The sequence below is a fragment of the Artibeus jamaicensis genome, unplaced genomic scaffold (assembly GCF_021234435.1).
Source record: "Artibeus jamaicensis isolate MK-2021 breed Jamaican fruit bat unplaced genomic scaffold, CSHL_Jam_final contig_525, whole genome shotgun sequence".
Classification (NCBI taxonomy): Eukaryota; Metazoa; Chordata; class Mammalia; order Chiroptera; family Phyllostomidae; genus Artibeus; species Artibeus jamaicensis.
Window position 1 is genome coordinate 3,220,606 of NW_026521874.1, and position 22,825 is coordinate 3,243,430.

At 48.3% G+C, this 22,825-nt stretch overlaps 1 protein-coding gene across 3 annotated transcripts in view; it reads right to left on the reverse strand.

Moving 5' to 3' along the window:
- Positions 1–2,618: 2,618 nt before the first annotated feature.
- Positions 2,619–22,825, reverse strand: part of KNTC1 (kinetochore associated 1) — a 51,829-nt gene continuing 31,622 nt past the window's right edge. For 2 of the 3 annotated variants that reach the window (XM_053669941.1, XM_037161102.2), the window contains exons 43-64: positions 21,902–22,011; positions 20,405–20,606; positions 18,564–18,653; positions 16,853–17,024; positions 16,711–16,769; positions 16,352–16,568; positions 15,559–15,632; positions 15,067–15,277; positions 14,839–14,948; positions 12,541–12,587; positions 11,210–11,288; positions 10,104–10,222; positions 9,644–9,779; positions 8,921–9,016; positions 8,457–8,513; positions 7,040–7,094; positions 6,893–6,956; positions 6,245–6,374; positions 5,074–5,163; positions 4,612–4,757; positions 3,738–3,828; positions 2,619–2,838 (exon numbers count right to left, since the gene is read on the reverse strand). In XM_053669941.1, coding sequence (XP_053525916.1) covers positions 2,818–2,838; positions 3,738–3,828; positions 4,612–4,757; positions 5,074–5,163; positions 6,245–6,374; positions 6,893–6,956; positions 7,040–7,094; positions 8,457–8,513; positions 8,921–9,016; positions 9,644–9,779; positions 10,104–10,222; positions 11,210–11,288; positions 12,541–12,587; positions 14,839–14,948; positions 15,067–15,277; positions 15,559–15,632; positions 16,352–16,568; positions 16,711–16,769; positions 16,853–17,024; positions 18,564–18,653; positions 20,405–20,606; positions 21,902–22,011 — 2,376 coding nt within the window. In that variant the 3' untranslated portion in view covers positions 2,619–2,817. Of the gene's footprint in view, positions 2,839–3,737; positions 3,829–4,611; positions 4,758–5,073; positions 5,164–6,244; positions 6,375–6,892; positions 6,957–7,039; positions 7,095–8,456; positions 8,514–8,920; positions 9,017–9,643; positions 9,780–10,103; positions 10,223–11,209; positions 11,289–12,540; positions 12,588–14,838; positions 14,949–15,066; positions 15,278–15,558; positions 15,633–16,351; positions 16,569–16,710; positions 16,770–16,852; positions 17,025–18,563; positions 18,654–20,404; positions 20,607–21,901; positions 22,012–22,825 lie in introns of those variants that run through there. The other variant, XM_053669942.1, reaches the window with a different exon arrangement.

Sequence of the window (22,825 nt, forward strand, 5' to 3'; positions counted from 1 at the left end):
CTACAAAACAACCAAGATTGCTCTATCCAGCAAAACTTTCATTTAGAATGGAAGGACAGATAAAGTGCTTCTCAGATAAGACCAAATTCAAGGAGTTCATCCTCACCAAGCCCTTATTGTATGAAATGCTAAAGGGACTTACCTAAGAAAAAGGAGATAAAAAAGATGAACAGTGAAAGGACAGTAAACTCACAGTTATTAAGAACCACACCTAAAACAAAAGCAAACTAAGAGGACAGCTAGATCAGGAGTGAACCATAGAAATGAAGATCTCAAGGAGGGTTAGCAACAGGGGAGTGGGAGAAGGAGAAGGGGGGAGAAGGTACAGAAAGTAAGTAGCATAGATGGTAGGTAGAAAATAGGCAGGAGGGCAAGAATAGTAGGGGAAATATAGAATCTAAAGAACTTGAGAGACATGTTCATGAACTAAAGGGGGGATGTGGGGGAAGGGTGTGCAGGGTGGAGGGGAATGAAGGGGGGAAATAGAACTGTAATGGCATAATCAATAAGATAAAAAAAAATCTTATTGATAAAAAAAAAGTTATACCCCCTGGCAATGGGCGAGGACACACCTGATTGGTGGTTCAGGGGCAAAGCAGTTGTGCAGTCTTTAGCTCATCCTCACTTGTTGTCTGCATTGGCGGCCAGAGCGGGTTCATGCCAGGGGCACATAAAAAAATGTTACTTCTTGCCCTGGCTGGTGCGCCTCAGTGGACTGAGTGCCTGCCTGGAAACCAAAGGGTCGCTGGTTCGATCCCCAGTCAGGGCACATGCCTGGGTTGCATGGGCCAGGTTCCTGGTAAAGGGTTTGGGAGAGGAAATCACACATTGGTGTTTCTCCCTCCCTTCTCCTTCTCTGTAGAGATGAAATAAATAACATCTTTAAAAGGTGGTCAAATTTAAAAAACAATAAAAAATTACTTCTCTGGCATACCTGCAGCTAATCCTGTCCACGTCAGAACTGTGTTCTGACCAAGGACACCCGGGTGAAGACTGGGGAGGGCAGCTCCTGCTGCAGTCCCCTCCGCACGGTGTCTGACCCATTTGTTGCCTTCTACTGCCACCCCGTGACCCTCCCAGACCTTGCACGCTCACGCCCGTGAGCACAATTACAGCTCTGCTCGCACGGTCAGCCTCGTGATTAGTTTTCTTGAGGTTCGATCACATGAATGTCAAAGAAACACAAGCTTCAGTGGTGAGATACCATTTTCACCTATTGAATTGGCAAGAAGTTCCTGCAAGTAAGATGGCCCGGCATTAGAGGAGGCAAGAAGGCAGATTCATCTGTGGTAGGAATGGACACCTGCCTCTTGAAACGCATGCAGCTTGGCCTTTTGCACATAGAGCCTTAAGTGCTCGTCAGGGCTTGGCCGGGGTTACTCAGTGGGTTGGGGGTCAACCCTCCGAGCAGGAAAAGGCCGCTGGTTTGATTCCTGGTCAGGGCTCATGCCTGGGTTGCAGGTTCGGTCCCGTCAGGGGCATATGAGAAGCAACTGATCAATTTTTCTCTCACATTGATGTTTCTCTCCCTCTTTTCTCTCCAGAAATAGTGTTCTTCATTCCCTTTGATCTGGTCACTCTGTTCTTGGGACCGTGTCTTAAGGAAATAATTGCAAATGTGGGAGAAGCTTTGTGAAAAATATTGGTGTTGTCTGTAGACACCAGTCAGACGGCAAGTGAACGACCCTTTGAATCTCCAGCTACTAGGTGTTACAAACGGGGGGACTCAGGCTTCGAGAAATTCTGTAACCTGCCCAGGGGCACACAGCTCATACCGGATGAAGCCGTAATTCACATCCGACTTATTTTATTCCAAAGCCCATGTTTTAAATAACAATGCTAGTATAGAAATAATATATTCTCAACTGGAAAAACAAAGTAATTCTAGTATCATGGAGTTTTTCACAAGTATAGCAAGAGAGTAGGCAGGTGGAGTCAGAGCTCCGATCACCTTTGTGCCCGGGAGCAGCTGGGGGCTCTCCCCGCCACCCTGCCCTGGCAGGCCGGCCCCCGAGTCCCAGGCCTGCAGCCTGCACGGGGCGCGGCCCAGACTCCGGCTGGAGGGCTTCCCACTGGTTCTGTCCCTTGTTGGCAGTGGCGTGAGAATTAGAGGTTGGAGAAAGCGAAGAGCCACTTTTCTCTTGCTGGTGGCCTGGCAGAAGCGGCAACGGCGGAGAAGGCCTGAGGGAGGCCCGAGCAGGAGCCCGGGGTCCACCAGCAGCTGAGCGGCAGACGGGGCTCCAGGCTCCAACCCAGGGGCAGGAGGGAGCAGCTCCCTGATCTTATGAGCCTCGCAAGCGGCCCCCCTCCATCTGCCTTTTGCCTTTCAGTTACACCTTTGTAAACAATTCTGGCATTCAATCCTGCTCCACTTGAATATTATCTAGAGCGTTTCCTATTTTTCTGGCTGGCCACTGCCCGATGTACTCGGCCCCCAAAGTCACACAGGTGTTTACTAGAGAAGCATTAAGAAGATGAATATTCTTATTCTTATATGTGGAAGAAATAGGCGGTAAGTAGCTGCTTTTCTTCTGAGGGGAGGAGCAAAATATTTTTGCATTTGATTTTCTTCATATATGGTGCAAAAGTTGATAGTGTCTGTAAGTTATACAAATAACTAGCAAAGAAAAGATTTATTAATTCAGGGTGTGAGTTCTTTATGGGCCAACCAATGTCTTAGCCATCACTTGTCAGGTACTAGCTGACGACAGCTTTTAACACGTCGGTCGCACAATGTTAAATCCACAATAAATACGGTCGGATCTCAGCAGGCTCCCAACCTCCTCTTGTTCTTCCCGAGGAAGGCTCGATGATTTGCTATGATCCGCTCAGAAACATCTACGTGGGGAAAAACACAGAAGTATTTTTATGAGTGGTATTGGCTTTTAAAAACAGAAAACGCTCAGGTGAACTACAGAGCTTAAGGTTGACGTGTATTACTGAAAATCCACACCTAACGTTCTTCGGTATTTTAGATACGTATGGCTGGAGGGAAACAATGTTAAGGGTCACAAATTCACCTCTGAATCAATATTCTCCCTTTTTGAGAAAAAGTGATCTTATGCCACTGAGCCCGAAAGACCAGATGTGAACACTGGACGTTACTAGTGACAGCTGACAAAATGTGGGCTTTTTTTAATGTCTGTTTCAGACCACAGGGGGAAACCCGCACAATACCTAGGTTTACTAAGGCTCCTGGTCATGATCAGAGTAAAACCGTTTACTTTATGGTTAAATTCAAGATAGGAGTAAAAGTAATTTATATGCCTACTTTATACACGACAATGTTTGGAACGAAAGACACTGAAATGTTAACAGTGACGCTGAGTCTGGGAAGTGAGATTCCAGATTAGGATATCTGTTCTGTTGCTGTTGCAAATTTCTCTTTCCCACAGGGAACAGTGATGTCTTAGGGAACCAGAAAGTGAGCAGTAGGAGCACTCAATACTCAGGCACAACACTAACTCGTGCCTTTCGAGACTCAGCTGTGAAGACCACAGTTGACCCGGGGTCAGCGACTGGCCAGGGGCCACACGGCCACTGGGCGCGGGGCTTGGAGGACAACCATGGCCTCTTCATTTCTCACCCAGGACTCTCTTATACGGAAAGTAAATTATAAAAACACACATGGGCACAGGCAAAAATACACTGATCTCCAGCACAAGCCAGCTCAATTTCCAGACCCTAGAAGTGCAAACGGCGTCAGGCTCGAGTCCAGGGAACTGTGGCTGCTTTACCTTCAGAATCTCACAGGGAGCGGCGTCTGGTGGCACAGGGTTCCCATGGTGCTTTAGGAACTCGGCTACAAAGATGGAGGCTTCATCTAGACTGGAGCACCGGGAAGAAAAAGAAGGGCGTGAGGAAACTCCGGGGGTGACAACTGTGCTCGCTCCCTTGACCGTGGCGACGGTATCTCAGGCAAAGACGAACCCACCAGGCATCATTCCTGGGCGTGTGCTGCTTGTCCTGTGGAGACTGTGGCTCAAAAAAGAGCACTCGTTCACAAACGACAAGATGCACCATGGCTCGGTCACCGAGATGAGCAAGCGGAAAGAAACCCACGGTGGTAACGGAAGGAATAGCTCCCCCGTGACCAGCACAGCGAGACAAACGCAGGGACAGGCCCAGGGAACCTCCAGCCCTCTCCCTTTCCTCGGGGCCACCCAGTGCTTCTCTCTCCCCGTTACTTTCCCAGTCTGCTCCTGACCCTGCACCAAGGAGCTTGCTGTTTCCAAACTTGTGGCTGCTGGAAAATTAGATAACCAAGCTCAGCAAAAATTATGTTACATAAAGCTACTGATTCTCGGAGCAAGTGCTCCAGAAGTAAAGCTGTAATGTGGGGTTTAGAGCCGAACTGGAAGACACCTATTTGGGGGGTTCAGACAGCTTGTATAATCGTCTGATTTTCAGTTTATGTTCCAAGGGACTGGGTTAGAAGACAAGCAACCTCCGGGGTATGAGCAGTGTTGCTAGAGCCGAACACTCTGAGCCTTTAATTACAAACAAACAGCTCTGTAATTGTTTGATATTTCCTCCAAAATAAAGATAAATTTTAAGGAAATTCTATAGCAAGTTTTTTTAAAGTCCCCCCCCCCCCCTTAATTCACTTACCTTAGTTCATTTGCCAGATAGTTTACTAGGTCAGTGATGCTGTTGGTATTCATCGTGTGCCGTTTCAACACGTCAAAGTATTTTGTCTTTGCCAAAATCCCAAACTCCTTCTTATTTATGATATTATTCAGAATCAGGTTTCGAATCTACAGAGTGGCAGGTATCATCATATTAAAAGTGTGTTAAGTGCCAAGTCCAGTTCAATACCAAAACATGTATGACGGTCTGGAGTTCGATGATCACCGCGTTGTAACTAAGCGTCCTTTCCGAGGGGGCTGCTGGGGCCCCCCTGCAGAACCCCGCACGGCAAGTAAGTAAAAGGAATGGCCGGTGAGCACTTTGGGACTTTATATTAACCAACAGAGTGAGATGGTAATTTTCTGCTTTGTCTCGGTTTGGGGAAAATGATTGCCTCTAATATCTAATTTTTCATAGCAAAAAGGAAATGCCATTTTCTCTTACCTGATGGGAAAATCCTGCCAACTGGCCGGCGCTCATATGCTCTTCCAATTGCTGTAAAATGATCTGAGGATCGCACGAGCTCAGAAAGTTCTAGAGAAAAAGTCAAAACATAATTAACAAAAAAGTATAATTACTACTAATTTCTGTCAAATATGTAAGCTTTTTTCTCTTTTTTTAAAACTGATTTTGGGGGCGGGGGAGAGACAAAGAAAGAAAGACACACAGAGAGATTTTTGTTGTTGCACTTAGTTGTGCACTCACTGGTTCATTCTTGCGGGCGCCCTGACTGGGGACCGAACACACAACCCTGGTGTATCAGGATGACACTCTAACCAAATGAACTAACTACCTGCTCAGGGCAGGTTTTCATTTTTAAATTAGAAATATCTTGACAAATTTCTTTTACAGGGAAAAATACTTCTTTCAACAGAAAATGATTGAAATAAGCAACAAAGCGTTTTACAAATACCCATCCCAACAGCAAGAACTATTTAACAAGCATTCTGTCATTCTGAGTGCCAAAAGGAATCTATTTCAATTCTGAAACTTTGAAAAGCAGCCACGGATGAGTCTGCGAATGGCCAGAAAGGAACCGAGTCCATGATGAGCACAGACGGCTCCGAAGAAAACGAAATGAGTAGAACAGAGTGAATGCCCAGGGAAAACGTGTGTTCACTCACGCCGACCTCCGCCGACCTCTGCCCACCGGCTTATGGCCTTCGGGGGAACAGCTGTGATGCCCCCGAACGCTCCGCCCTACTCATTCGTGTTACCGAGGGGGTGAGCGTCACCTTTAAAATTCTGTCCCCGAAACGGCTGTGGCTCCCTCGGTGGCGCCATATGCGAAACCTGACTGTCCCTGGCTCTTCGACCTCCCACCTCCAATCAGCGAGCGAGGCGCCTTCCTCCCGCTCTTCTCCATCTAGTTCACTTTCCCTCACCGCTGCGACGCTGCTTTGGGGACCGGCCCCCTCAAGCTCTCCTGGCCTACCCCGCCCCCGGTCACTGTGCACAGACTGGACGAGACACACAGCCCTTCCGCCTGGCTCGCACTGATGCACCACTTTACAGGTGTGGAGAGAAGACAAGGCAACCTTTTCTTTTGCAGGGGACATGCGAGGGGAGACTGTCCGTTTCTTTGGCAGCCGCGGAGGAATAATTCCCAAGATACCTTGATTTGCTGGTGTCTTTTTTCCGAGTGGGGCATGAGCATGAGGCAGGCCAGGGCAAAGGCAGGGAGCTCCAGCTGGACATACTGCCGGGCAACGCCAACCATGTCGAGGTCACCTGAAACCGGACACCTCCCAGAGGGCGCGTTAGTCAGTCTCCAATGGCACGGTCAGGGCCTCTCATTTCTAGCGTCCTGCAGTTGCTGCCTGCCTACGCTTCCCAGTTTCAGATGTTAAGCGTCTGATGCATAATCTATGCTTAGCAACAAGGAACCCGTCCGTCACGGCGTTTTCCGGCAGCGACTGCATCAGCCTGCAGGAGCAGCTGCTGCTGGGACCGCGTCGGAAAGCTCCATGTGCCTGAGGACAAACTCTCAGGGGACTCAAAATCTCCGGAACACCCAGCAGCACTTGGGCAGTCATAGAGGTGCCTTTTCTCACGTTGAGTTTGGGGACAACTGAGCATCAATGTATGAGTTGTACCACACACAGGAAGCAGACGGGGTAAGAACAACAGATACTGTGTTTTGCAAACGAGCAGTACCCTAACCTTCCCAAGAAAAAGCAATTATGAGATGTCGTTATTAAAAAGGAATTTTATAAGCAATGCATTGGATTTTGGGGGGTGAGAAAACAGATTTTTTACTTACTCTAGAATGGCAATGAGGCTCTCACAACAATCCGATTGCTGGCTGGGGCTCAGAGGGCAGGAGGCTGAAAAGGAGAAGCAACAAGAATGCACACCCGCACGCTCGGCGTGGCACGCTGCCGTCGCCGTCGCGGGGAGAGGGCGGTACCTGCGAGTAGTGGCATCTGAACCACCCGCTGCCAGGCCTTGCTGAAGTAGGGGACCTGTGGGGACAAGCGGATCGCAGAGTTCATGCCGGGGCGGCAGGGACTCCTTACCTCCCAGTCGCCGACCGCGCTCCCAGAGCTCGGATGCTGGATGCTCAAAGGAAAGTACAGACAGCACCTCTGAGCCTAGGGATGCAGTTCTAGGACACTTTTCTCCATGACTGCATTTCACGGCATCATTACATACAACCCCGGCCGATTCAGTGCTGTTTTCTCGGGGCACGTATCGGAACCCAACCGGGAAAATATAACTCATACTCGTTCTGCTTTGGGCCAAAGGGGCAAGGGCACAAGGGAAAACGTCTCAGAGGAATAAGGAAACCACGTAAACCTCCATCAGCAGGCGGGTGGGCGACTAAGTTACAGTGCATTTTACCCCACACTATGGAGAATAACGAAGAGTTACAGATAAAGAGCTACCACCTCCAAAGGGCAAACATAGTCATGGTAAGACCCTACCATTCCACCGGCAGCTGTACAGCCGAACAAAACACTTATTCACACAGAAACCTGCACAGCAGTGTTCACAGCAGCATTGCTCACAGTAACCACACGTCACAAGTCACTTAAACGCCGTCCGCTGACAAGCAGATAAATGCAGTCTGGTGCAGCCACACAGCGGAGTGTTGTTCAGCAACCAAAGGGAAGGATGCACGGACGCGCTGTGTAGCGCGGCCGAACCTCGAGAACAGCGTGTACGGTGAGTGGGAGACCCAGACGCAAAGGGCCACGTATCGTAGAGAAACCCACAGAGACGGAACGTGAACGAGTGGGAGCCGGGGGCTGGGAGAGGCGGGGGGAGGGGACAGTGAGTGCGAGTGGACACGGAGCTTCTTTTTGGGGCGAGGAGAATGTTCTAGACTGAGACAGTGGTGATGGTTGCAAATATGCTGAAACCACAGGATTAACTGTACATTTTGCACAGGTGAGTTTTACATGTGAATTATGTCTTAATTTGAAAAAATGAGGGAGAGCTGTGTGTGCTGCCGGGGAGCGAGCCCCAGGACACCAACACATCGCATATCTCCACAGTGACGGTGACACACGGCCTTCAGAAAAGGTGGGAGTGGCCTCGGAAGGTGTCGTCCAGATAGTCTGTGCCGTGACACACTCCGGAGCTGGTCAGCATGTGTGAGTGTAAGTGAGGACGAGGCGCACGAGGCCTGCGGAGCTGGGGAGAGTGCGCGGTTTCACCGTGGGGACCCTGCTGTCCCTGGACGCCAGCCTCTCACAGACCAGCCCTGCTCTCCCCTGAGGAGCCGGCTCCTAACCAGCGCGCCCAGCGGTCACAGGCCAGTTGTGCATAAAGATTAAATTCTATAAAACTTACATAAAAGAAGCAAAAACAAAACTACATACCTGCCATAAAGAATGGATACTAGAAATGGCTGTTAAGACTTTCCGTAGATAAGGAATCTGTGAAAAAATAAAGAAAAGAAAAACATTCCTAAGATGGCCAGAACAGAAAGTTTCCACATGACATAGCGAATTCTTTCAGAAGGGTTATCAGTCAAGTTCATCTCCCCTGAGAACCGCCGGGCCAGCTCCCTTACAAAGTCGCGAATATCAAAGGAGGCCAGGGAAACTTCCATCTGCTTCCCGTGACATTTACGTCAGCCTTGACTTTGCAGTTTCCCTGGCTCAACTCCGAGCTCTTTAAGTGTGGCCTGAACCCAGTGAGAGTGGCCGTTTTCAGCACGCATCTGTTCCGCACCAGGGCCAGCGCGGGGTGCAGGAGGGGCTGGACCAAGGCGCTGACACACACCGCGGTCTCCAGGGACAGGAGAAACACCCCTCCCCACAGTCCAGGCGCCCAGCCTCACCATGTGGAAGCCGAGAAGCTTCTGCAGGAGCCCGTTCCACAGCTGCAGGTCGTAGATCTTGTATTCTAAGCACAGCTCAGTCACCAGTCTCACTGCCTAAAGCGGAAGGGAAATCGTTCTGCTTGTGGAAAAGGTGGGGCAGCTGAGTACAAAGTGTGCCGATTGATAAGCTAGTTGTGCCTATTGCCTAAATGCACTGAAGGCCTCATCTCTCTAATGGAAAGGGAAAAAGGAGATGCAGATGATCCTTTTATTTTTATTATACTTATTTTTAGATTATCCTTTTTAAAACTGTTTTCGTAAACTCGAGAACAGCACCTCGTCCCCCCCCCCCCCCCCAAGAACAGCCCGCCCCTTGGCCCTGCATCGTCCCTGCTCTGGGCTCCAGCTGCCTCAGAGACTAAATTCCCACGAACAACCAGGGGCAGCGAAACTCCGCCCCTGGGAACACAGGGCGTCTCTTCCCTGGTCCCGCTGAGGACAGACAGGCCTGGGGAAGGATGGTCAACGTGCTCTCTCCTTGGTAGGGACGGCCTCAGGCCCCGAGGAAGAGAGGGAAGGGGACTCCGAGTTGCCCCGTCACCTGCCGGGACAGGAAGGAGGCAGAGGTCTCTCACAGCAGCAGCTTTCTCAGGAATCAGGGGTTTCTCTGGGCCTGTCTCCCGGCGGGTGCTCAGGGCCGGGCGGACGGCTGCCCCGCCACTGGGGGCCCGGCGCACGTACCATGGACTCGTGGCTGTGGTTTTTCCACAGGCCCTTGACCATGCCTTCTTTGGGGCTGTTGCAAAACAGCTCATACGTGATGGGGATATTCAAAGTCTCAAACGACGCCAGGAAAGTTATGCATTTCAAGTAAGATCTGGAAAAAACAGAGGCATTTATGGAAAACACTCTCACAGGCCATGTTCACACTGAAAATGAAAGCCACCATATGAGTAAATTAGGCCTGTTTGTTTTAAATGCCAATTGAGGCTTCTAAACATATTCACAGAATATTAGAAAGATAAAGAAGACATTCCGTTTTTAAGTGTCTCAGAGGAACGAGGGAAACAAGACATTGTAAAATGCGGGGACACTCGAGGCTCCGTGTCCACCGCCACTCGGACCCATGCCTGACCCGGGGCCCTCTGTGTTACACCCCCAACGATGGCCTCTTGCTCACAGCGTACAGCCTTCCACTCACTTCACTTCTCCGATGGGCTTTTTGAAGAGCGACTCTATCGTTTCCTTGTCAGCCAAGTAGAGGAGACACTGCAGGGCCCGCGTCCGGTGGGCAAAGCTCAGCTGGTGCGTGCTCAGCGTCTGCAAAAGCACGAGAGGTCGGGGCAGCTGCACGCTCGGGCGCCAGCAACAAAAGCAACATGTCTTGTTTTTTGAACTAAAGGCACCCTCTGCTCTGAGGGAAGCAGTGTTCGGCGAAGCACGACCCTGGGAACCCTGCAGAGCGTTCAACTCCACCAGGAGGGACCGGACAACACACTTCCCTAACACGGCTGCAGCTGGAGGCGAGGCCGGGGCAGCCAGCGGTGGGGGCAGCACCGTGTCCTGCAGAGCCCCGCCTCCACGGTGCTGGAAACAAACCACGACTTAAGGTGCTTAAAGCAGTAGAAATTAATCTCACTAAACCTCAACTCCTGAATAGTCTCCCAAGAGTTCACAGCTGAATACACACTCACGTTAGTTAGGACGTCCTCTTTACTGTTCTGTGAGAAAGTGTGACGTGGAAAGTGTGACGTGCGTGAAGAAGGGGGGGTGTCCCCCTTGCTATGGAGGACACACCATCAGCATCTCGGACTTCCCCCCTTTCTTCCTCCTCCCTGTGCCCTCCTCCCCCGGGTTCCTGCCGCCTCAGAGCATTTCCAGGGGCAAACGCCCGAAGGCAAAGAGGCCACGTGGTCTCTTGGGAAGGGAAAAGGGATCGTTCAGTCCAGCTCGAGTCCAGTGGTGTGTGACTGGACGGGGAAGCCCGGGCACGCAGGGCCATCAGGCCAGGGTGTCCGGCCAGCTGGTTTGGCCCCTTGCTACTGGGAATGCCGACTAACCAGGGAGTCCGCAGCTGTGGATGCAGACCACCTGTGGGAACCGCCAGCAGGCACGCCATTCAGTCTGTTATGGAAGCTGGCACAGAGTGGGGGCGGAAGATGTTAGGGAGAAATAGCTGTGCTTTGAAGGAGGGTGGAAGCGAGCATCGTCCTAGCCATCTGTTAATGAGCTCCGGCGCGGCAAACACGCAGGAGAAAAAGGAGCTGAGATGCAGACCTGAGTTTTGACTGTGCGCCCAGGACTTACGGTGGTGGCTGATGTGGCAAATATAAACAGCATTCTGGAGCTATAATCAATGGGACGAGACAGGAGCAGGTACAGGACTCTGAAGAAAAGTTTTTAATCACATTAGATTGTAATTCATTGAAACAACAGACCTGTTTTACTGTCAAGAGAAAGTAAACGCAGCCCTGAAGGGTTACAGGTCAAGGACGTGTTTGCTTTCCCCTTTATCTAAAGACCGTAACAAACACAACAGATACAGTCTTCTCGCCGGTAAGACAGCTGGCCGATCTTTGATCGGGTACATTCTCTCTGTGTAAGAAGCCAATGCGAACCACAGCTGCACCGCCCACTGAACACTATGCATGGACGATGCTGTTCTAGTTCACGGGGCATCATCCACCGCACATGTCAACCTGCAGACTTGGGCCTGAATGGCTCCCTCCTGAGAAAGCCAGAGCAGGTGCCCTGGGGGGTAGAGGGGGGTGGAGCTTTCAGGGGGAAAAGGCTGGAAGGGACGAAATTGGCCTGAAGGAAAAACCCCTCTGGGATTTCCTCTCTCCCTCTCTCTTTCTCTGAATTGTTTCCCTCTAAGTCTTCCCGGGCGGCTGATGCAGCTGGACACTCCAGGGGCTACCTCTTGCTTAGCTGAGGTGCTTACAAGACTATGCAAGGACAAGGTGAGTCCGGAGGAAAGGAGGTCACGGAGGGGGTGGCAGGCCAGCGCTGTCCAAAGACAAAGCCTTTTTTGGGTTTATCTTTCCATTCCCTCTCTCTGACTCCCAGGACCGTGCAGGGCTCCACTTGAGGCCCTACTTGTGGCTGAGACCGGGGACGGGAGAGACAGGCCTGTGGGGTCGCCACTCCTCCGGGCCTGGGCCGAGCATCCGGGACGGAGTACCACACTGGTTTCAATTTGGGGCCAGACAGTCTTCTCCTGAGAGTGAGTCATGGCTGATCAGACTCAGCACATTAGATGAAACCGACCTGCCTTCTGCGGTCTCAGCCCAGCTGCCCAGGGCGAGAGAACAAAGGGGCCTAGGGCCAAGGTCTTCGCTAACGAGAGAGCTTCCCTTTGTTTGAAGTGCATTCTCTGCTGAAGGTGTTCTAGGAGGCCTGAACTTCAGTAGGAACGCACTGAGGGTTCAGAAATTCTGAACCTTGGCTGCTTCTTATTGATTCCCCTGGAGACACTCATCCCCACTCACAGCCACGTGCCAATGAACCAACTCTTCTCAGACTTCGATCCAAATGATATCAAGAAAGTATTTTCAAAGCTAACCTCTGACAAATCTATTAGTTAAGATTCCTACCAGACAGCGGGATAAGGACAAATGTAAGTAATGAAAAAGTACCTCCGTAGCGCTTCATCTTCTTCAAGTTCAAATATTTCTGATGGGTTCTTAAAAAAAAAAAAGGAAAAAAAATAAAGTCAAAACTCGATAAAATTTGTTAAAGTAGGCAAACTTATGAAAATCTATTAGATGAGAAAACCCAGCATAAAGAATTATGTTTATATATAAGAAATTGCAGTACAACTCATTACTGTAAAAATTTTGCTTAGGAAATGGGTTCGCTAACGTTCGTTCGGTCAACAAACACAGTATTTGCTGAGCACTCGCTGTGCACCAGGAGCGAATGCAGGCACACGGTTGCTGAGTAAACAAAGTGAGTAATCCTGTCCTCCCGAAGCTTACACCCATTGGGCAATTTTTTAAAGAAAAGGGCTCTGCGAACATTAAATGAGTCATTCGTTAATTCGGTATATTTTTATTGGAATGTACAAAGCAGTGTTTTAGGTGCTATGCACAAAGTTCCCAGCCTCGAAGGACTTTCAGTTTTGTACTCCAAATGCGCAGGTTAAAACATTCCGGTTTCTGAGTCAACCGCGAGTTCTGAATGGCCCGGATGTGCTTCTATCACCCCCATTTCCACTGAAGCTCGGGTCTGGCTCCTGGTAAATACTTTAAAAAATACTTGTGAGCCCTGGCTGGCGTAGCTCAGTGGATTGAGCGCGGGCCTGCGAACCAGAGTATCGCGGTTTGATTCCCAGCCAGGGCACATGCCTGGGTTGCAGGCCAGTTCCCGGCAGGGGACGCATGAGAGGCAACCATACATTGATATTTCTCTCCTACTCTTTCTCCTTCCCTTCCCCTCTCTCGAAAAATAAATTAAAAAAAAATACTTGTGAGATTGAATGCCAAGGGACAGAAATACTACTAATTAAAAGCCTAACATTATGTTGGTTACACAATTTGCTTACAGGTAGATTTTTCCCAGGGATGTCCGCCTAGATGGACCGAGGAATTACAGAATCACCCGAATGAAGTGCTGCCTGAAAGCCCCCGCACTTGGATGGCTAAATCCCCCTTAAGTTTAGATTTAATGCCATTGTTTCTAGAACACTGACATTACGTGTTGACATTGCGTACCCCGACAGGACACACTGAGGAGAACACGTTACCTATATAGTATTCTTGCCAAGGATACAGAACCCAAATGAAATCATGAGAAACATCAGCAAACCCACAAGGAAACATTTTACAAACCAACCAGCCTGCACCCTTCAAAAACATCTGTGTCCATCTGAGTTAAAAGGGTTCAAGTGAGAACTGTCAGCCCGGGCCTGTCCGAGGTGGGGGTGGGAGAGGAGTTTGAAGAGAAACAAAACGTTATCGTTTCAAAGTATCTCCCCTTCATAGCTACAAAAGGAAACAGTAACTATGTAGTAGAGAAACCGGCAACATTCTTGCTAAATTGTCTGCATTAACTTCCCGTTAGGGCAGGCAGACATCTGTGCCTCCAAATGCCATGTCCTGAGAAGGACACTGTATCATTTAGTACTCGGAGTACTCTGCCCCAAAATGCGTAATTCAAATCTTATCATCATGAGAAAACACAGAAACCCAAATTGAGAGGCGGCTTATAAAATAACTAGATTGTACTCTTCAAAAATGTCAAGGTCAAGAAAGACAATTAGTGATGGAACTGTTCTAAATAGATGAAAAGCAGTGCCTGATCCTGAACTTCATCCTGGTCCTAGGGCAGACTGCTGTGAAGAACGTCATTAGGACGACTGGTTAAACTGTAACACGGACCATAGATTCAAGTCCATGTAGGATTGTGTCAATATTACGTCAATACTAAATTATCTGATTTTGATCATTACACACTGGTTAAGAGAAAAGCCGTGTTTTTAGGAAATATACTCTTAAATGTGAAGGGGTAAAGGAACAGGACATTGCACTTTATTCTCTAATGGTTCAGAGAACTATTATGCAAATACAGCAAAATGCTAGACGCTGATGGAGCTGGTGAAGGAGAGACAGGGTTGCTTTTATACTATTGCAACAGTTCTGTACGTTTAAAACTACTTCAGGACAGGAAGTAAATCCCATGAATCTGAGTGTCAGAAGAGGTCATTTCTTTTATATGTGTATTCACCTAGCACCACCAACCAAAAGGTAAAAATCGTTGCAAACCAGCATCTGAGCAAAAAGAAGACATAAACGTCGTTAACGCTGGTCAGATAATAATAACACAGGGAACACTGTGAGCGGAAGTTCCCCCTCGGAAGAGTCTGGGCTCCGCATCAGGAGGTCAAGGCAACTCGACAGAACAGATGGGAGAGAGGCCGGTGAGAACAAACTCACTTCGCCAGGTTTCGTGGGCGGGCACAGCCATTTTTCCAGCAACATGTCCCAGACTTTCTCCAAATTGATTTCATTGACTTCGGCTATTTCTCTAGCGGCTGCGTGAATATCTAAGATAGTCAAGATAGAGAATTAAACAAGGGGAAATCCACCTTCTTGATGCATGATAACCGGGAATCAAAATGAGAGTTCTCTTTGGACAAAAGGTCACAAGGGCGCGGCGCCCACCGGGATAGTCTTTGCCGGATGGGTCCTGGATCCTCTGGTTGATGCTGGGATGCTCGTACAGGCTGACGATGAGATGCGCCGGCTTCCCGATGCCTCTCAAGTACTCGGCCGTGTTCAGCTTGTGGGCGATGAGCACGGCCTCCGTGCCTGATCGCCGGTACTGGATGTGAAGCTTCTTCAACAAAGCCTCGGCTTTATCACGTGCTTCATCCTTAAGGGAAAAAAAAAAAAAGCCAAGCGAAGAAAAAACTTTTGCTTTCAAAATCTCCAGTGAGGCACAGGATCCATCCTCATCCATCGAGGGAGGGCCCTGCCTCAGCGACACTGTTAGGTGCCCTACACAAAGGCCTCACCCATCCCGTCTGCATTTCGGGCACCCAGCCCTAGCACACCCTAGAAGAAGCATCTCATGGGGCAGGAAGAGAAGGTATCCCCGGTGAGCACACTTCAAATGAACAGGAGGGGGAGCCCCCTCTTCCAGCAGGCACACACCTTCGGTGGGATGTTCTGCAGCCATCTCTCGGCTAGATACAGGCAGAACTTCAAACTGGACATCTTGAAGGAGCCTAAAGAGATAGAGATTGAGAAGAAAATCCTAATCCTTTTAAGACAATGTATTTCAGTCAAGTTAGCAAGTTTTTTTTAAATTATAAAAATGCGCACTCATAGTAAAGAGCAATTTAAACAGGACAGAAAATACGAACTAGAAAGTAAACCCTCAGGCCCGTTCTTCAGCTTCTATTCCTGCTCCCTGGAGTCTTGAACTCCCCCAGTTTGCTGTGCGTGCACACATTTCAACCCGGTCGGGGTGAGATCACACATGTAGTACCATTTTCTGTTCCCACTTAATGTATATCCTGAACTTCTTTCCAAATCAACTACATAGTATTCTGCCTTCTGAATATGCTCCATTGTTTAAACCAGTTCTTGTCCAACGAACATTTACAAAAGCAACGGTAACGCGTGCCTGTGTTTGTGTACCTGTTTGATCACGTGAGACTATCCGAGGGCTCATCACTGGAAGTACGACATTGGGAAGTAAGCTTCGATTTACCTTCCCGCTGCCCGGGAGGGGCCCACGCCCCCACGCCCTGGGCAAGCGGCAAGGCGACTGGCCTACCTGACGTGGGCCATTTCAGCGTTCAGCAGTCAAACAAGTGAGGAGAGCAGGCGCATGCCTTTTTGAACTACCCTGCTGCTCTCCTTAAAGCTACAAAAGCGTGCGCTCCAAGTTTAGAAAAGCAGCCCAGCTGCCCGTGCGCGGCAGTGAAGGGGAGACTCGTACCTTCCGGGATGTCCTGGGCGAGGCTGATGGCGATGGCGACGGCCCACTCGGGGTTCACGATGGACAGTAAGTAGGACTCGATGGTCTGAGTGATCTTGTAGATCTCCTTGTTAATCAGCGTGGAGGACTTCGCTTGCGGTAACTTCATCAGCTTGGGCTTCAGTTTTTTTTCAAAGACATGCTTGGCTGTAGACACGTACAGAGTGTCCAGAGAGAACTTGGAAGAGGGGAAAAGCAGAGCAGAGGCTGACGGATGTGCCCCCAGCAGGGGTTCTCTGTGAAAGCAGCATGGCACCCTCCGCCCGGGATCTGAGTTGATCACAGGATGAAGGGCGCCCGACAGTGTTTTCATCGCTCACCTTCATTAGCTTAGAAATTAAGAGCAGCGTCGGGAAGGACTCCTCACTGAGTTCCATAGCTGGAAGGGAGACAAGGACAGTGTGATTGGCTTAAGAAAATGTTGGCTCTTCAGTAAAACCCGTAAGAAGTTAAAGAACATACAGAGAATTTTCCAGAAGTTCTGAGCTGTGCCAAAAAATATCAGGTGGAAGGGCAACCTCGTGTGGGCGGCTGATGGCAAAGTGATTACATGCTCCAACATGTACTGATACTCCAGGTCCACCGGAGGGGAAATTCTTCTGTACGACTTCAGATGCTGCAGAAGACTCAGTGCCTGTATTAAACGGAAAGATAGTTTCCTCTGAAATTAAATTAATCCTAAGTGTTTTAAAATCATCTGACTCTATACTATCATAGGTCTCCATGTCTGAGACAGTACTGGTCTCAGATGATCAAAACTTTTACAGTTTTACTTTTAGTGTTATTTTTCTAAACCAGCAATTTTCAATGGGTATGCTGTGAGAATTAAAAAAAAAAGGTTTTATTTATTTTTAGAGGGAGGGGGAGGGAGGAAGAAAGAGAGGGAGAGAAACACTGATGTGTTGCCTCTTGCCCACCCCCAGCTGGGGACCTGGCCTGCAACACAGACACGTGCCCTGCCTGGGAACTGACCCAGTGACCCCACAGGCTGGCGGCTGATCCGCTGAGCCACACGAGCCAGGGGGCCACGAGAAGTGTAAAAATACACAGCCCCTGACCATTTAGTCAGGGGCTCTGACTTCTTTGCCCTTAGATTGTTAAAAAAAAAATGACAACAGCCAACACAACCTTAACCATCTGGTGTGAATGAATCAAAATTGTACCTATTTTTGTCATCAGATGGGCAAAAAACCTAATACATTTTGGGGGGCACTGCCGAGTTTTGGGAGTTAGTTTATGTACCACGGACGTGAAAAGGTTGAAAGTCATGTAACTGGTAGGTCCTGGAAGGAGCTGTAGCAGGTGGAACTGACAGGAGCCCGCTGTTGGCGGATGTTTCCTAAACAAGAGTCTGGCGGTTCACTGTGCTCTCTCCACGTAGTTGGAGAGATAGCTCCAAAATGCTTGATTTCATTTTATTTTTAACGCTCTTTAATGAAATGTATTGGGGTGACCTTGGTTAATAAGGTCGTACAGGTTTCAAGCGCACGTTCCTGTGATACTGAACTGTGCACTGCCCGGCGAGCCGACCGCCCCAGTCCAACCACCTTCTGTCACCGCATCTCGGGCCCCTTTACCCTCCATTTCCCTTTAAATACGGGGGCAGTAGGGCTACAATCAATCCTCCACATCCCTCACTTCACTTCCGTTTCTAGATTGTATTTTGCAGGCTTGTACAAAAAACCTTTTGAACCAACCCATTTTAATTTTTAAAATCCGACTTAAAAAGAAGATATAGTAGCTACTATGACCAAAATCCAGAAGAAACCAGGAAGTTACTGAATGCACTGAAATGAAATTGAGTCCTGGGCCCACCTATTACCAGAGAAAGCGGAAGCGAGTCTGGGTACCACGTACAGATCGAAACACACATTTCTCCCAGCTGACAGGTAACTTTGCCTGGCTTTTCCCACATCAGTCTGTCAATGACTTCGTACACTTCAATGTAAATCACCTCAGTAGAGCAAAACTTAAGGATTAAGATAAATGATAAAATACGGGGAGCATAAAAAACCATTTTACCTGTGTTACCCCTTTCAAAGAAAAGGAACTAGGATAAAATGTGGAGTTTAAAGGGAGTTCAAAGGATAGTCCAGAAAGACACATGGGCAACTAATTCTTTTAAAGATCCAAATAAAAACAAAAAAGGAAATTAAAAGTGTACTTGTCATACCTGATTGATATTAATGTTGGTTATTTTTTCATCAGCTCTTTCGATAACTTTCAGGACAATTTCGACCATTTCATAGTCATAGGGATTCAACTGTGTGAAAACAAAAGAACATCAAAACTTGGAAAGACGTCGCCAGCTGTCCCGTGGTTTCGTTCGGTGACGCTCATCGGTACAGAGATTGCAAACACAAACCCTCAGTGCGCTGCAAGTTAGGTTAGATTATGCTCTTAAAAACGAGCATTTTCTCATTCCTACAACTAGTTCTATCAGGATAAACATAAATGCTTTAGAATGTCTCAAAAGTCATTAAAAAAAAAGCTGAATAAGGCAATATTGTTTTACTAAAGACGCTCCTGCACTACTAAAACTCTAAAGAGATACACATACATATTAGAATTTTCTAATTTTGTACAATTTTAAAATTAAAATTCTATTCCTCCCATTCATGCTGGGAAAGTTAGAACACAACTGACCTGTTCTTAGAACGACAGATCTAAGGGTGGCCTTGAAGCCGATTTCTGAAAGGGCCCGTGCTGGCGCTGACCACACACTAAGGTGAAGAAGTAGCTGGTGGCCTCTACGTGTTTATAAAAAGAAAGGAAGGATTCCCTTTGTTCTTTGTTTCTGCTCAAATGTCGGCTTTTTTCCATCTTTAAAATGCCAGCCAAGGTCACATGAATCAGAACACTGCATAAAGTGGGAAGATGATCCCAGTGCCACTTAGAATTTTGATCAAAAATTATATGTAATTTTTTTGCCCTGGCTGGTGTAGCTCAGTGGATTGAGCTGGGACCTGCGAACCAAAGGACTGAGGTTCGATTCCCAGTCAGGGCACATGCCTGGGCTGCAGGCTGGTTCCCAGCAGGGGACACATGAGAGGCAACCATACATTGATGTTTCTCTCCCTCTCTCCTTCCCTTCCCCTCTAAAAGATGAATTTATATGAAATTTTTGGCTGAATTACAGGCAAAATATAAAACCGAACTATCTCTTGTAGTCCTATAATCTTGTTTCCCCTTCCATCCAACGTCATTCCCCCATCGAACTACCCCTTGGCCTCAGAGTTCCAATCCTCGGATCTAACCAATAAATAAGTAAATAAATGTAACAAACAAGATGGCAAATATCTATGCACGAAGATATCCACAGTAACAGAATTTGCCATTTAAGTGTTCATCCATAAAGGCCTGGTGAAGACAGTGGGTTTCTGCCATGTTGTGGAATAATAACATGTGCTTGTCAAAAATGAGGTCGGTGGCTATTTACTGACACATAATAACAATATATTAAATGAAAAAACGAGAGCCACAGGACAGTACGTTCAGAGTAAGGTATTCACCAAACGATTAACATTTTATCTACAGGAGTGGGGTTAAGTATTTCTAAAAAATTACTGATTGACTTTATATATGTGTATATAGAGACGGACAGACATCAGTTTTTCCTGTCCCACTTCCTGGTGCATTCATCGGGTGAGTCTTCTATGTGCCCTGAACAGGGATTGAACCTGCAACCTTGGCATGTCGGGACGATGCTCTGATCAACTGAGCTACCGGGCCTGGCCCTCCACCTTCTCATTTTACACCTTTCTCTTTAGTTTGTTCTTTTTCAAAGAATATATATTATTTTTAAAATTTTAAAAAGAGGCTATTTCTATTTTTTAAAAAGACAAAAACTTCTGTATTAAGCTGTATCAAAAATAGAAATCTAGACTTATTTCAAAATTAAAAGTTTATAAAAACTGTAGAGCTTCCACCTCCAATTTGTTCCTACGTATCAGATTACGAAAGTGCAGGAGGGACGCTTAACACGAGCCAAGAAGTCCCGTCGCCCGCGCCCACCTTGTGCAGGATGCCGCTGAGGCTGATGACCAGCTCCCTGGTGCTCGTCAGCAGGGGCACCATGTCCAGGGCCTTGGCCAGGAGTCGGGAGTGCGGCTGCCCGGCCGCGCCCGGGCCCGCGTCGCCCTGGCTGGCGCTCGGGTTGTGCAGCAGGGTTTCCACGAACAGCTGCAGAGCCGCGTCGCAGTTCAGCTGGAAGGTGCTAAGGGAAGTGCTCGTCACACTCCCACCCCCCACAAGCCCGCGTCTCGGCACGAGATTTCTCACGGAAGACTCGGGTCCGTGCTCCCATCGCTGAAACCAAACCCTTCCACTGTCTGGTCTTGGGATCCCGTAATCTACCTGTCATCAGGGTTAACTGCAGCCTTTGAAACAATCAGGTGTTACTGGGGGTGGGGAGGGCTGGATACTGTGGAAAGAAGGGACTAGACAAAGAGCATGTGTGAATGACCCACGGACATGGACACAGCGTGGGGACTGACTGGGGGAGGGGGTGGGACAGGTGAAGGAGGACAAAGGGAGAAAGATTGGGACAACTGTAAATGACAATAAAAAAGTGATTTAGAAACATAAAAAATAAATATACATTAAAAAAACACACCAGGTATTAATCTTGCTTGTCCTGCCCCCTTGGAGCCTGTGGCCCTGCCGGCCTCAGGACCCCTGAAATGACCCGCACATGCGGAAGGCAGCGGGCCAGGGCCAAGGCTGGCTGTGAGCAGGGTCTCCAGAACCAGAAGGAGCAGAGGACTGTTCTTGAAATTGAAGGTGTTTATGCTCGAGATGAAACTGAATTCTGTCTAGGCAAGAGGTGTGACTTCCTGTGCAAAGCAAAGACAATGCATGACTCCTGGTGGCAAACTGAGCAAAACCAGGCATCGAGGGAAAAACAGCAGGTGCGTATTTCGCACCCAGTTCCAGAGCAACCTGCCTGCGAAGGCCACCGGACACAGGATGGGCACGATGTTGTACCCATCAAGGATTTATTAACTAACAGCTAGCCTTCAGTTTTTTTATTCACTTATTAAATTTAAAAAAATTCTCCCTAAATTCTTTTTGCTGAGCTTTAATTTCAGATCACCCTGCCGCTAATTTGACCTGACTTGGAAATCTCATTGCTCAGAAGAATCTTCCCAAACTTCCCTGACCATGGGAATCCCTGAAGTGCCTAAGCAGGCTCCGACTCCTGGGCCTCAGCCCCCACCTGCTGGGAGAACCTCAGGGAGGGGCCCAGGACTCAGTGTGTTTCATCACGTGCCCTGGGCCCGGCTCATCAAGAGGGAAGTGTGGAAAACACCGACCGGTGAACGAAAATGGCAATACCTGACGAGGACTTAATCTGGTTCTGGACTTATACTCACTTCTGGGGTGAGCAACAGCAGACACGCCAGATCTGTGGGCTGAGTGTGCCGGTCACCCTTATCAATGTGTTCTCGAGGTCAGGGTCCCCTAATTTGCTAGGCCAACGGCGAAAGCGGCATTAGTGTAAGGAATTACCTGCAATATTCCAGAATGAGGCTTGTGTCCATGTCTGCATTCTCCACAAGAGCTTTAATGAGGTCTTTCTTGGTGAGAAAATGTTGCCTGAAAACCGGCTGAAAAGAAATCTAGGAATAGAAAGAGCAAAACAGAACACTCCACTAAACGGAAGTGTACAAAGCAAGGGCACCACCGTGAGGTGCCTTTGCACCATCCTTTTCTATAGAAAACCAAGTTTCTGTTGCTCCTACAATGTTTTTTTTTTTATCATATAACCCAACTTGATATGGGCCTGAGATTCCAGGTGCACCTGGCGGTGGGCCCCAAAACCCCTTAGGTGCGCGGACCCTCAGCTCTGCATCGTCAGTCTGGTGGTTGGTAGTGAGCCATTCCGTCCTGCATAGGAAACTGATTCCAAAACGTACACCGTTCTGGAGAGGCTACATTCCTGGTAGGTCAACTATTTTTAAACTAAGTAAGATGTTGTACGTTTTAGTAAAGAAAACAAGATCTTGCTTGTTTTTGCAAAGTGAAAAACGAGGGCCACTCACTGCCCTGCCAGGAGTTCCCAAAGCCCGGGACACCCGTCTGCACATGTTAACATTACCTTCAACCAAATCCCAGCAGCACAAGAGTATGAGGCCAAAGGCTAGGCCTGAAATGCTGTCAGTTCGTGCTAGATACACTTCTACAAATGAGAAAGCTAAGCAGATAAAAATGTCAAGCCTCTTTCAATTTCCTTAAAAATATACAAAAAAAAAAAAGGAAATGAGGCAAGGCCCTTTATTTCGTTGAGAGCACCAATGTAGGTGTACTTAATACCCCTAAAGTTTAAGAGCTGGTACATGTAAACATACTCATGCATCCTCTCCCCAACAGTGAAGGGCAATGAGACCTTCGTTGAAATTTGCCGACTGGGTAGATATCAGAATGAATGAAACT